This window comes from Microchirus variegatus, assembly GCF_963457635.1.
Source record: "Microchirus variegatus genome assembly, chromosome: 10".
In the NCBI taxonomy this organism is placed as follows: Eukaryota; Metazoa; Chordata; class Actinopteri; order Pleuronectiformes; family Soleidae; genus Microchirus; species Microchirus variegatus.
The window spans coordinates 23556464-23571490 of NC_139811.1; the positions used below are offsets into that span (position 1 = coordinate 23556464).

General features: G+C 41.4%; 1 protein-coding gene across 1 annotated transcript in view; it reads left to right on the top strand.

Moving 5' to 3' along the window:
* Positions 1-15027, top strand: part of LOC310932563 (inactive phospholipase C-like protein 2) — a gene marked incomplete at both ends in the record, with an annotated part of 81725 nt that overhangs the window by 53200 nt on the left and 13498 nt on the right. The window contains 2 exons of the mRNA XM_083895889.1: positions 3437-3640; positions 9085-9160. Coding sequence (XP_083752015.1) covers positions 3437-3640; positions 9085-9160 — 280 coding nt within the window. The remainder of the gene's footprint in view (positions 1-3436; positions 3641-9084; positions 9161-15027) is intronic.

Genomic DNA, 15027 nt, shown 5'->3' on the forward strand with positions numbered 1-15027 from the left:
ACTGGTTGTTCATCCAAAGCCCTAGAGCACTTCTCCTTTCACCATTGTGTGTTTCTCCACGGCCCAGTGGCCCAAGAGGTGTAGGTGAGGTTCAGCATACACATGAGGACTGTGTCCCCCCAGCCTATCTCCTCATCCGTACGAAGGTCAGGCCCCACAGCGTCACCCCATCCTCTCAGGTATAGCGTGGTGTAGCCTGCAGAGACGGCTGGTTCCCACACTGTACAGTGTGTGGTAGGACTTACAACCGACAGTGGTTTCTTTTATTTCCTTAGTCATGTTCAGGGATGGGAATTAAAAAAAAAAAAGGATTAAATTGACAGCCACAAGGTTGGTGTAGTGTTTGGCACTCTTGCGTGTTCTCTCTGTGTGTGTGCATGGGTTTTCTCCGGGATCTCCGGTTTCCTCCCACTGTCCAAAAACATGCAGATTTGGAGACTAGGAAAATTAGACAAATTGACAATAGCTGTGAGAGTAGATGTTTTTTTGTCTCCATGTATCCTCTCCAGGGTACACCTGCCTTTCACCACCCTTTGTCTGCTGGGATTGGCAACCCGGCAACCCTCATGTGGAGGATTAAGCAGTAGAAGATATTCATTCAGACTTTGGGGCAAAAGTTGAAATGGAACATTGGAATGGAAACTTAAAATCCGGTTTCAAGACATACAGTCAAGACATCGAGCGATTCTATGTGGTTGTTTACTCTCCATCTATCATGGCAGAAAAGTGTTCAATAGTTTGGATTCACTTTGCTAAATTGAGCAAAGATTTGCACCATATGTAAACATGTTTTTGCAAGTAAACAGGGTCACTAACACTGGCATCCTTGCAAAACATGCAGCATGCAAGTGTGTCCAGATTCTCAGAAAAATTAAGTTGAGGGGCAAGATTAAGGGCTGTATCGCCCTCAATATTGAGATTTTCCGAGACCACCCTTGGGAGCAAGGCCTACCTAGAATGCATTGCGTGTTTTCAAATAACAAAGATGACGCCGAAAGCAGCGAAACGAGTACGCTACAAATTAAGTATTTTCTTTGTTAATAGAGATATAAAAATTATGGAAACCATTGTATTATCTTAGTTTTGTGGATTACTTACGTCATTGTTGCGTAACGTTTATTTTTATTTTACGATCTTTTGTCAATAGCCGGCCGGTGCGGACAAGCGATCGTTTGCTATCGTTTACTTTTCAATAACTAACTGACAACCTAATAACTTGACTGACAAACGGATCGTAATAAATAATCGTGACATAAATGCGTTCTTCTTCTTTTTTGGAGTTGAGGGTTAAGATAGGAATTGGAATTGGCCCCAAGTATCTGTCGGTGTCAATATTAATAATGATACTCATGTTCTTCCCTCAGTTTTCACCTCTTATTCTCTTTCATGCTCTGTTACACTACCATTACATTGAGTCCTCGCCATCGCATGTACTCTTCTTATGTTTTTGCAGTTCTGACTCAGCTCCTGGTTGCTCTGCTTGCTGTCCCTTCCTTTTCTCTCACACCATTTTCCCACACTTTTTTTTTTCTCTTGCTGTCCCTTTACCAACCAAAATTATGTGTTGCTATGAAGACAAATGCTTGAATTCCCCCCATTCTTGGCAGAGAAATGGAATACTCTGAGAGAGACGGTCACCCTGTTGCTGTAGCAGCAGACTGTGAATCCGTACAGTGTTGGACTGGAAACTGGGTCAGCAAAGGTGAAGAGTGAGCCGGAGGGAGAGGAAGTGACACTGGCATCGTAGTCCAAATTAAATTGACTTGAGGCTGATAAACTGCTGGTGAACGTGGTGATGCTACACTCAATCAAGCAATCAAGTTGATCTGAACCGTGAGGAGTTGGTGGGAAAAATCGAACAATGTGTCTGTTGGAATATTATTGACTAATGCACTGTTAACAACTTAGTGTATATTGCAAACTGTGAGGTTATGTGTACATTTTACATTAAGAATTATGTTTACTTTTGGTACATTTTGGTTGTCCTTGTGTCTTCCAAGTTGCACAGTGGTATGGCGGTTTGCACTGGTGCTGCACAGCAAGAACCATCTCAAATTATGCTTCCCCTCTGTTGAGCGGTTTGCATTATCGTGCATTGTTGGTTTTCCTTTTCGGTACTATGGCTTCCTCCCATCGTCTGACTTAAATAGACTGGTGTTAGGTTGATTAGATAACTTGTCCATTAAATGTAAATTCAACTTTGTTGACCAATTTCAGCTGAGATTGGCTCCTGATTTGGCTGCTTTATCAAACAAGCTGTGTAGATACTGGATGGATTGATAATAATAAAGTTAAATCATAAACAATTAGAATACAGAAATCACTTCATGAGCTCAGAGCTAAAGCCTGTGTCCAGCTTTATATCAATACATATCTGGTATATCAGGACGTAGCCAAAAAATACTGAGATATAATCAATAATACATACTGCCCAGCCCTGCATTGCAGTGATGACAGCGATGCAGAAACCTGTAAAGAAAAAAAAACGTGTTGGAAATGTGACGGGGGGGAAAAAACGAGACAAAATGTTGGCAGATTTATTCACTGCTTCTCGTTATTTGACGGATGATTTCCTGCAAAGTGATTCATAAACTGTACGAATAAACACACACATTTCACCATGGCAAAGTGGAGCTCAAGGTTTGAATCACTAACCTTGTGATAAGTGGTGGATTTACGAATGAACAGCAGAGGCCCCTGATAAAACGTATGATTTGTTGTCGGTGCTACTTTGCTGTCAAGGCTCCAACCCTGACTTCTCCTACTTGTCTTTTGCGTAATTTACCTCTCGCTCTCTGTGTTTTGTTTATATGTGATTTTATCACCACCAGACTGTGGCATGATTATTTATTTTATGATTTTTTTTTTGGTTTGTTTTTACTTTCTTACATTGTCAGGATTGTTCTATAAATACTGCTTTTATTGTTGCTATTGTTACAGTTGACACGGTGAGATGGAGCTCCTGTGACTTATTATAGAGCAGCATTGAAAAGATGTGCGGTGATCCGTGTCACAGCATGTGTATAACATGAAACATGTTACCATCTGTAACATGACTATTTGTGGTAGTGACCTATATATGAAGATTTCAGATATGAAGGAGAAAGGCTGAAAGTTAGGAAACAGATTTTTGCTCCTTCATAAAACACTCAATAGTATCTTATCTTGTTTGTGGTCTGAGGGGAGAATTACGAGTGCTCTGTTTAAATCTCCTCACTCAAGGTCCTCTGCAAATGTGCTATAAATATTTGTCATTCCATTACACACTTGATGATTTGACAATCACATAGTTAGTCATACCAGGAGTTAATTGTTGCTTATGCATCTGTGTCATTATACAGGAAAATGGAACATTTATGGTTATTAATGCATTTTTTTCCACACATCCACACTGTAATTATATAACTATCGCTCTCTATGGTTGTTTTCTTCCCAGAATGCCTTGGTGTCCTTCAAGGAACTGTGTGGCCTGACCCCAGCGGCCAACATGAAGCAGTGTATCCTCACGGTGTCCACATGGCTGATGAACAGTGAGCGGTCACTGAGGGTCACGGTGGACCTGAGCGAGGCCTACCCCATCATGGAGGCTCAGGGCCCCGTTCCTGAGCTGCTGCGCAAAGTGCTCAACGCCTATGACATGGTAAATAATCCACACGCACATGTACCAGAAATGCAATGGGTTCATTCTGGAACTGGAATAGTTTTGTGGATAAATCTGAATTTTTGCTGTGTGGATCATTATTAAAACATGAGTTAGTGCAGTACTTATCTCAGCTGGCCATAGGAGCACAGAGTGGACAGACGGTTAAGAAGTTATTACATGTGCTATCCACATATTTCTAAGAAGTTAGAAATATTGTGGCAGTGTCTGCAAATTAGCTGTGACACTTCTGTTGGTCAGACAACAGCTTCCTGCAGCTCAGAAATGTGAACAAATGCATCCTCAAACTACGTCTGCATGTAGTTTCTGTGCATTCAGGGCAGTTCAGACCAGTGAGAGTGAGACATTAGCAATTGAGGTACACGAGAAATGGTTCCAAAGATGGGGGAATTGGTAAAGACTGGGGACATCTGGTGGAGCGTGACAGATGTCCAGTGTGTGCAATCTAAGAGCATTTATTGGCAGAAATAAACCATAAGCCTGACTGAGGGGATAATTGCTATGAAATCCTTTATGCAAGCAAGAACCTTGTTTTATGGTGGTCGCCATCTTGTGCCATCATGTTTTCTAGAGTCGCCGTAACAGATACACCAGCTGCATTTCACATTTTAAAACTTACAGTATGTGCACTTTACAAACAAAGAAGACATGCACCCTTTCTGGTATGCGAAGGCCACCGTAGTTCCCTGATGCATGTGGAAAAGAAGTCACACATTCTTACACCCTGAATCTATAAATCAATGTTAACCCATTAAGGCCTGAAGCGCCTGGAAAAAATGCCTCTAAAACCTGAGGTTCAATGCCTACTAAATGACTGATTTCTCAGCCTCTGTAGCAGATAGGAACACAATTCAAGAAGTATTTGAGAGCTTACACCTGTGGCTTTCCTGTGAAATTTAGTTATTTAGATACAACATGAGAAAATAAAGTAATATCAACTTGTGTCAGTGCATTGATTTAGTCCTGATGGACTGTGAAGAACAAGAACAGCATGTAATGACTGTAACAGTCTGCTTCACATGTGACGGTGATTACAGCGCTGTGGCATCTGCATTGCGTGAAGACATTTCAAAACAATGTCGCGAGGAACCCTTATACCCCCCGAAAATTGCCGTATCTGCTTTACCGGCGTCAATGGTAGAAATGCGGCAATGTTTTCCCGGCGTCAATGGGTTAAAAGAAAAACATTTCATGGCCCCCTGGGGAGGTTCTGACAGTAATACAGGGTCAGGCATGAGGTAGAAAACGAAATCTTGATAAGAGTTTTGAATCATGTCTCTGTGCAAATGATGATTAGATTCAAGATTGTAAGTTTGGCTGGTGAAGGCAATCAAACATCATCATCAGTGTACAACATTGCACTACTTAAGGTGAAAACAAAGCATTCATGCTTGGAGGTTTGATATCAGAGGTTTGTGGTGATGTGATAAGCACTTCCTGCTCTCTGCAGATATTCATAGGTGTTGCCACTACCAAAAAAAACAAAAAACAGAAAAACGCAGATGTTTATCTCGCTCCCTTGGTAGATGGCTGATGTTTCACACTGCTGGGTGTGTTTGGCAAGGAATTTAAACACGGCCCAAACCGCATATTTAACCAGTCAGTCTGTCGAGCTACAACTGCTCATTGTATAATTTCACGTGTCCTTCTTCATCCTGCCTCCTCCGCTACAAGAACACTGCATTTCTCACCACTTGACATTGGCACAGCCCAAAAAGAGGGTTTGAAGAACTCTGCCTGTAATTAGTTATCACCCGCGGTGTCTACTCCCCCTCATCCTGCTGCTTGTGAGGCTCAGTGGGAGCTGGTGAAGTGGGTCACTCACGAGTGAGGAACAAGGTTGTCTAGTTTATGCTGCTGTGCTCAGGTTATCTGTGTGTTTTGGGGGGGAGCGAGAGTTTCTGCTGACATAAGCAGTGACGCAGTGTGCAGCACCAGTAATTTGGCTTTTTACGAGGCCCAAATCAAGCAGGGGGCTTCCTGGTGATGTCAGAGCAACTCTCACGCTCCATTCCACAAAATGTTTTCTCCAGACAAGGTGAAATAAGCCTAGATTATCGTATTTAAGTCTTTTTGAGACTAGTTCAGATTATCAATTTAAGCTACATATATCAACTTAACTAAATGGAGTGGGGGTGAACAATTCATTGTTTTCATGTTTCTTATTTGCAGTTTAATTGTCCTATTTTATTATTATTCCATTATTAATTGATTATGATAGTAAGTTAACCCCACATATGGGCTCTGACCTTGAGCTGAACATATAGTAGTAGCTAACGCAAACGTTCAGTGTGGGCATGTAAACATATTTCGATGCTGCATTTTTCCATTCGTTCTGTAACCTTTAAAGGTGCCACCTGTAACAATGTGGTCAAAAGCGGTTACTACACTCAATACTACAAATCAAAACACTGCGGCAAGTCGTACCCGCCTCCCACTCCCCCCCTCCCCTCCAGAGTCGAGGTTGCCAGAGCGGCGTGTCCTCCGTCAGTGAGGAGCCACTATGGCGAGTTTTATCATAAATGAGTGACTCTAAGACACACAATTCTGTTCTCTCAGTAAAGATCAAGATGTGTTATAATTTATGGTAACGTTAGCTGATAGCATGATATTTGACAGAACTGTCCTTCATTTTTGCCTCCCCTTTTATAACTTTATATAGTTTATGGCGATATACATGCAAAGACCTAAAGAGGACTCGAATTTGGCTTAGTCTTCCTCAGTTCCCTCTGATTTCTAAACTGTTCCCTCTGTGTTGGAAATCCGTTGTGGCAGTGAAGGCAGCGACTGCTGGAAGAGAGGCTCAGCCGGTGATCAGAATCAGGTAATCAGTCGGCGACATAAGCACGTTCTGGTTCTGATCGCTTGCAGTAGGCTGGGTCCAGACACAGTTCGTTTGGGAAGGACAGAGAGACGGTGTTGTTTGAGTACATAGTTTGTTTATTGTCAGCAATACAGAAAACAAATGAAAACAGCTGTTCGTGCGCTGAGTGCACTCCGCTCTCTCTCTCCGTGCCACTCTCGTGAGTCTCTTTCTCTCTCTCTCTCTGTCTCTCCACCGTTAAAAAGCATGTCCTATATAGACCCTCGCTTTGCCGCAAACTTTGTCTTGGCGTTTTTGACATTCATACCGAGGTCTTTTAGGTTTCGTTTTCTCTGCCATTGTAGCTCAGACATGTCTGGCAGCCAGTGGTTGCTCGGCAGCTGAGACACTACTGACTGCAATGATTGGTAGACGGCGGTAGGTGGCGCCTCATGCCAAAACATAATTCCAAAACATAAACATCAATTTGCGGTCCGCAAAATATTATTTTAATGCAAATATTTTACTACTGTTTTTGTTGGTGAGTTCAGTTTGTTATATGAATATTATTCCTGAGCATCTGTGACATTAGGAGGATTTTACGGCCAGTTGCTTTAGATTTATTACATCATGCACCTTTAAACGTACACTTAACCAAAATGCTTCATTAGCCATTATTTGTGTTTGTTAAAATTCTGTATCATGAATAATTATAATAAATTATACTTGGGCTTCTTTTTCAACTCAACATTTTGTGCACCAACAGGAAGTAATCTAGCTTCAAGACCCAGTCGCATTCAATCATTTCCATTTAACTTTTGCTATGGCTACAACTCTCAGTGATTATAATGCATTTGTCACACATTGCTCACGTCAGTAATTTCTTGGCAGTGTAGGCTGATTGGGTACGTTTGACACATCGCCTCTACGGAGGGACTGTCCAAACTGAGCTCACTGTCTGCACTGTCAATACTTCTCATTAGGACTGCAGAACAAGAAAACACATGCACACACACCAATAGTATGAGAGTCCACTTCCTGTCTCTCTGCTAACAGGAGTGTGAAACTTCATTATCTTCCGTATGTTTTTCTCACTGCTGCAAGGCAGCTCTCGCTGTTTCTGCTCAGCCTGTGGGACGATGTTTACAGCTCAGGTGACACCACGCTGTGATGGTCAGTTGCAAAAGTGGAGGTGAAAACAGGCACCTGTACCCGTCTGCACCTCTGTTACTTTACAAATACAGTACATGTACTCCACTTTTACTGCCAAGCTTGCAGTGTTGAGCTCTGAACCAGTGGCATTTGCTGTAAGAACTCGGCTTCCTCTAAAACGTGGTCAAATATGTACTGTGTTGTTTTTACATTTCAATACTTAACGTGCGCTAGAATGCAATTAGAATGAGTTCGTTCAGAATCAGCTGCTTATCATGGAAGGACGGATTGTCTTACATTATTTTTGTATTCCTGTAGCAGCCTACGCATTAAAACCACTTGAAGCCTCAACTGTTCTCTATGGGCACATAACAGGTTTTTAGATGGTGATTGGACAAATGCGGCACAAATTTCACTTCCAGAGAAGCTCAGCTTCTCTGAGAGTCGATGGAAGTGGAACTGCCTGTCAGGTGGAGCCAGTTTTTGATTGACAGCATTGCAGAAATAAACATGACTGTGGAGCCTTTTCTGCTTCAGTCCCGTGTGGAGCGTAGTCTGTCGACAAATAGCTGGTTGTGGTGTGTAATTTGCTTGCTGCTTTGGACCATTTTCATTTGTACATAAACACTGACAATAAAAACACCACTATAGTATTTCATGTTTTACATAACTATTGCTTTTCCTTGTTCTAGTCGTTTGCAGAATTTATGAATAAATAACTGGGCCTGAAATGAGCTTCCACTGTTTCAGAGACCAGCAACCACCACTGCTCTTCACAGATTCAGACATATACATGTACACATGCTCGTGCATATAAACAAACATACAGATTTTACATGGGTCAGGTTATTCCTGTGTAGTTCGTATGTCCATAACAAATGGTGCAGTGAGATTCGGGATGTGGGACTAAATCATTTATAGGGAGTCTCTCCACATACATAAGTGATTGAATGGGCTTATACTGAGATTATATGTACAGTGTATAAATTCAGTTAAATTAGATTTGTAGAGTCAGTGTGCTCAGACCAATACAATCTCCATTTTACAGGCTTATAATGTTGAACACGGTGAAACTGAATTAACTGCCTGCTTACAATTTAACTTTTCCCACGATTGCGATCTTGATTTCACTTCACTTCAATAAAAAGGAACTCCCAACAATGTTTTTCACCCACACTCGTTTAGTTGGAAAATATCCACTTCTTCTGACGATCATGTGTCCCCAGTTAAAGTAATCGGATGAACACATTTACATAAGAGCTCATTTGCTTGAGGCTTTATTGTTAATGTGCCTGTAAACAAAAGCCCCTGTTGGTGAAAGGGTAGAATCAGTTGAAGGTTACAGCCTAACAAGAAACACCTCACCTTCACGTTTTCTGAAATGTTTCATTTTGCTTCATTATTGCATCCCAGCTCTGCGTGACTCTGCTATGATGCAAAACTAACTCGATGTATCTTTGTCTTCCAGATGATACAAACCACCAGGACGCTAATCGAGTCAGCCGATGTCGTCTACTCCAAGCTCACACAAGCACAACGTGCAGGTTTGCTACATTTTGGGAACGTGCAAAAGTCCTTAGCTGCAACACCCGCGTCCTCTGTTTCAGTTCACAGCTGGATGTCATGCTTTTTATCCTGAAAACAAACTAGAGACAATTTCCTTGTTATCAGCTTGAGATGATTCTGGGTTGTTGTTGTTTTTTTCAAATGCAGAAAAAGCAGCACACAATAGACTCTGCACTGAAAGAGAGAGATGACTCACAACTCAAGGCCAAGATGTGTGCTAGTCAAATGGAATTATGTCACTTGCTGCCATTTCTTCATATATTAGTCAGGGAAATAAGATCATAAGACATTAAACAAAAGAAATTCTGTTTGGGAGAGGACTATTTTCAGCTCCTCTGTTTTGAAGAAACCGTATGATTCATACACTATTAGACCTTGCGTCACGTGTTATGTGTCACATCCTCTTATCTAATAGAATTAGTGCAGTGCGTTTATTCTCAACAGCATCTCCGTCAACAGCAGCTGCTGATAGATCGGGTCATTATCAATGAGTTGAATGAACCGTATCGTTATCATGTCATTGAAAAGGTGGAAAAACAAAAATAAAAATCTGCCAGCCGCACAGACAAAGAGCTGCAGGAGGAAGAGAACATTGAGCGTAAACGTCCACTGAGAGGGAGAGAAATGAGACGAAAGGGGAGGGATGACAAAACAGAGAGAAGTGGGTGAACCCAAAGTATTTTTGTTAAAATTGTGTTTTTCACAAGAGAGAATAAAATTGACCTTAATAAGCTCATTAGGAGACAAACTACTTTAAATGACCGATCTTCTCCGGCCTATTTGACATTCAGCACTAATTGCGTCTCGTTTGTTTTGCTTCTTCACCACTTCACCCCGCTTAAATAGAAGCACGTTGGACATCTCCATTGTAACGTGTGAGTGAATGGGTGCCAAAACTGTGAAGTGTAAAGCAGCCTTGAGTGGTCATCAAGATGAGAAAAGTGCAGTATAAATACAGACCATACGTACTTCACACTACTTAAATATAAATGAATGCGTGTTACATGTAAGCCATTGCCAAAGTGAGTTCACACGATGCTGTTAGCACTGGTGCATGTTCTCTCCATGTCTGCGTGGGTTTCCTCTGGGCTCTCCGGTTTCCTCCCACCATCAAAATGAATGAATGTTAGCATGTTAGACACATTCGGTCAGGTTGGTCCCTTGTGGCTCAGTTGCAGCGGCGCTGATCAAACCCTCCATCTGACCTTGTTGTGCAATTTCAGTTGTATTATGACAATGAAGATCCTTTTCTGTACGTCATTGGCTTCCCTTCCTTCCCTTTCCTTAAGTCTATCCGCTCCTTGTGACTCTCCATAGTGGCGTAATAAGTCTCAATGTCGCCTGGCAACATTGCTGCGCTGCACACAGGAAGTGATTTATATGTACGGCATGTCTGACAGAGGCAAGGTCGAAACACAACGGCATCATCGCACTAGTTAATCAAGATGGCTGCAATTGGATGGAGTTGTTATTGCAACTATGTCGTTGAGGGGTGGGGATGTGGTGTATATGTCATTTACAGCAACAGAAGTGATTCACTTTAGGTTTAAATGACATGACTGAGTGGTGCAAAGGAAAAATTAAATCAATAGACAACAAATGAAGAAATACTATTTAACTTCTCTGCATGAAAATATCTTATAACAGCAGTGTTGGGCGCGTTATTGGGCAGTAATTGTATGCTCAATTACTGGATATTAAAAATGTTTAATGAATGGCAACTAATAGAAAACATTGTACACTATTTTAATGTTGCTGTAGGACAATGTGAGATACCTACCACATTTAATGCATTATTGTAGATGGTAAATGTTTTTTTTTTTATATAGCGCTTTTCCAGTCATGATGACCACTCAAAGCTGCTTTACACTACAGTTTCCAATCACCCATTCACACCCATTCACTCACACTTTCATACATTTTTCTATCACTCAACTTTCATACCCACTCACACGCTGCCGGTACAGCCCTCAGGAGTAACGTGGGGTTAAGTGTCTTGCCCAAGGACACATCTTCTTGTAGACGGAGCCAGGAATCGAACCCACAACCTTTGAGTAGAACGACGACTTGCTCTGAGCCACTGTACTATCATTGCTATGTTTATTATAGTAGAACAAAGAAACACAATCACATGTTTTAGAGCTTTTGATATACATGTACATTATTGCCTTGAAAATGCTACCTCAGAATTCTCTGGGCCCGACATCACTGCGCAAGTCTCTTGGCTTAACTCTGCCTCTGATTGGCTTACCAGGAAATTGTACTCAACCTGAGCCAATCATCATTACTTATGCAGTTGCCCCCCTCAATTGAAACAGTAATTAGTTACATTACTCTGTTATTTAACATAACAGTTCAATAAATAGCGTTAAAATAAAGCTGTTTATTTTAAAGCCGGTACAACAGTGAGACTGAAGTAGGTCTGAGAGACCCCTAGTGGCAGCAATGCATTTAGATTAACGTGAAAGTGTGTATGTTTATATAGATTTGAGCAGAAACATGGGAAGCCATTTTTACTTTGTGCATGTAGATGAATCCAAAGTAAACTTGGGAGATTTGCTCACTGGCACATGGCAGCCCAGTATCCTGAGGCTGATAAGCCAATTTAAGCCCACTCTGCCCACATGCCCAGCACAACAAGCCGAGCTGATATTCGTGCCGTGCAGTTACCAGGGGTGTGTGTTGAATGGCTTAACTGTCCCTGGGCTGCACGGTTCCTGCTGAAGGCATCTTCAAAGGCGATGATTGGGGAAGTTTGGCTGAAATCTCACACGACCAAGGCCGAAGGCCGATGCTTAACTCACTGCTGCTGCCGGGGGAAAACTTTGTTCTTCCAAAAAAATAAAAATAAAAAGAACTTACAGTGAGGAAATCAGCTTTGTTTTGTGATAATTCAACTTATTTTCAAAGGGCTTCATAAGACTTTTCTGGAATCTAATTAAAGTGAAAACATGGAAGTTCCTTCATTGGTAGTTACCAGTGTTCCACATTAAAGCAGGATTATGTAAGAATGATGGATACAATGAGGCTGAGGGCTGGAGCGACAGCGCTAAGGGGCCTCAGCTGCATGCCAAACATAGCACCTCCCATATCGCCTACTCCCACTCCTCTGCCCCCGGCACTAACACACATGCCTCAATCTAAGCCACCAACCACTGTGTATGTATATATATGTACACATGATTCTGTGTCTTTTCGTTCGTGCATCCAGACATTAACTGCATTTTTAATTTGTGATATGTGACACGAGGCAGAAAAGAAGAACGCCAAACATCATGTCACGTCGTCTTACTGCAGATTGCCAGACAACACCGATTACCGAATTCCAATTGATGAGTAGAAGAGGTGTGGATTGTGACCTATTGCTGATTGCATATTACCTATTTAAATTAGTTTTAACCTTGTAGGCCAGTGGGAATGTATGGTCTGAATTAATAGTAGCTCAGAATGCACAGCAGTCGTTGCTCACATCGGTTAAGGGTGTAAAATGCAAAATCTGGGAGGGAGGGAGGGAGGAAGGGAGCCGGCAAAGCAAACAGGATCGTGATAACAACCACACGCACATGTGTGTCGGCCATGCTAACAGGAAAACAGGCTCGTAACGTTATGTATGCGTCAGATTACGTACAAATCCAGGAGGAAAATGGCTTTATTTGGAAATAAAAATGAAGAATTGCCTTCAGCTGGAGGCTTTGAACAACTTTCTGTCACTGCTGAACGGCGTTGCATTAAAATTCAACTGATGATCACGATATGAGAAGTTTGACTGGACATCCTTAATTTGAAGCTTTCAGGAAAGATGGGAATTTAGTCATTTACAAGCTTCGCACTCGTCTCTTGAGCTACATGTGTGGATTTATTTTATTATGTATGTCATGCTTATGTTTAACAACCCCATTTCAACACAGCATACGTATGTGTTATTTATGTTTTTATGTTATGTTGTTTATGTAAGTTCCTGACCACTTCCTTTCAAACAGCGAATTATTATTAATTAGTTTGTTTAAATACATTTTGCTGTTTTGCTATTTTGCTGCATGTATATTTCATATAGCTCAAGCTATTTCATCATATTTGGACACATATAAACCTCTTAAATGGAACAGGCCGAACATTTTTCAAAATTAAGGCTCATTAACAACACACAGAGGAGGAGTGTTACGTCACTCTAAATTCTGCTCTCCTCTATATTTTTACATAGGTGATATATGTGTCATTAGTGTGGCATGCTAAACCTTTTAAAATATTATGCGTTCTGAAGAAAACATAAATGTAAATCTATGTTTGTGTTTTATCGAATTTTATAGAAAGGGTCGACGTATAGAACATCAGAAGTCTGATACTGCTGAGACTTTTAAATATGCCTTATTTAATCTGTTCTCAGCTTTAATGCACAAATAATTTTTCTCGATATTATTTCCGACACTTCTGTCCTGCTCCTCTGCTCAGCGTGCTCTTTGTCCTCTCTATCTGCTTCCTGTCTCATCAGGTGTTGGTAGAAGTGCTGGCACACACACCCACACACACACACCATTGCACTGTAGCTTTAACTGGATAATTTACTGCATTTACTGTCTCACAGTGTTACTTTAATAGTGTATATTAATTTATCGTGTGTTATAGTGCCTTAAACAAAATCACTGAGTTGCTGGAGAGCATGAATTATTCATTGTGGCAGTGATCCAACTTGACCTTCACATCGTTGAACGCGTGACAAATAGAAAGGTTAAGAGGTCAGAGGTAAGCCACTCCAATTTAATTTTACAACCAAGAGTCAGAAAGCCCTAAAAAAATGATACGCCATTTCACATGTATGCAGACACACACTTTCGCTCTGTCATCTTTGCCTTGTTTTTCGCCCGTAAACAGAAAACCTCACAGGCTGAACTCGCTGCTCCTCAATCAAACGCTGCATTGTTCTGCCGTGGTCGGAAGGCATCAATTTATTTTTTGATAGACTGAGAAAGCTCTGAATGTGCACATCAGAAGATGTCTCATTAGCCATATGACTTTGTACAGACTGATAATAACAATAGGAACAGTGCGATTCGCAGACAGAGGATTAGCGAGTGGGAAACAACGAAGACAACGATGGTAGATTTGCAAGGAATTAAAGGTTTTGTCTCCATTGATGTGGAAGCCAAAAGGTATAATTTTGGCTTAATGGTTGTGTGAGCAGTGGGGGGGAATGAAAGGTACTGTTAGATGATGGGTTGTCTCTCAGTATCAGAGAGAGAGAATGTGTGATCGCGTGCTTTGTCCATTACATTATTACATTGAAGCCATTGTCAAATGAGTTTACTGCTGCTTAAAGCTCCAGTATGTAAACCCTCCATTCGTGTCAAAGACAAAGACAGTTTTTCACTGGTTATGATCTAAAACTAAAAAACAAGCTGCTGGAAGTAAAAACAGACACAAACTGAGCTGCAGTGACTGACAGAGAGGATGTTGTCGTGTAACACACACAGACACACGAGTCAGGACTAAGGTCAACTTTTTCGTGGGTGCTTCTTGGTATTTTTTATTCTCCAAGGAGAACAGCGCACCGCCCCTGCGCTGTTCTCTTCTCCCTCTCCTATGCCGTTTGTCGCTCCTCTGCGCCTCCAAGCGCTCATTTCATATCTAAAGCAGACTGGATCATTTCTCTACGTGTTTTATCCCCACATAAAAATAATGATCTTAATGAGGAAGATGGAATATAGTCGCGATGAAGTGCAGGTGATGTGAGTGAAACGTGGTGACACTTGTGGCTCTTAAGATCAGAGCGCACATTTCATCGTTTTTACTCCGTGGTCTTAATCTTTGTGAAAGAAGACGCTTTAACGCTGTAATTAAGGGAATAACA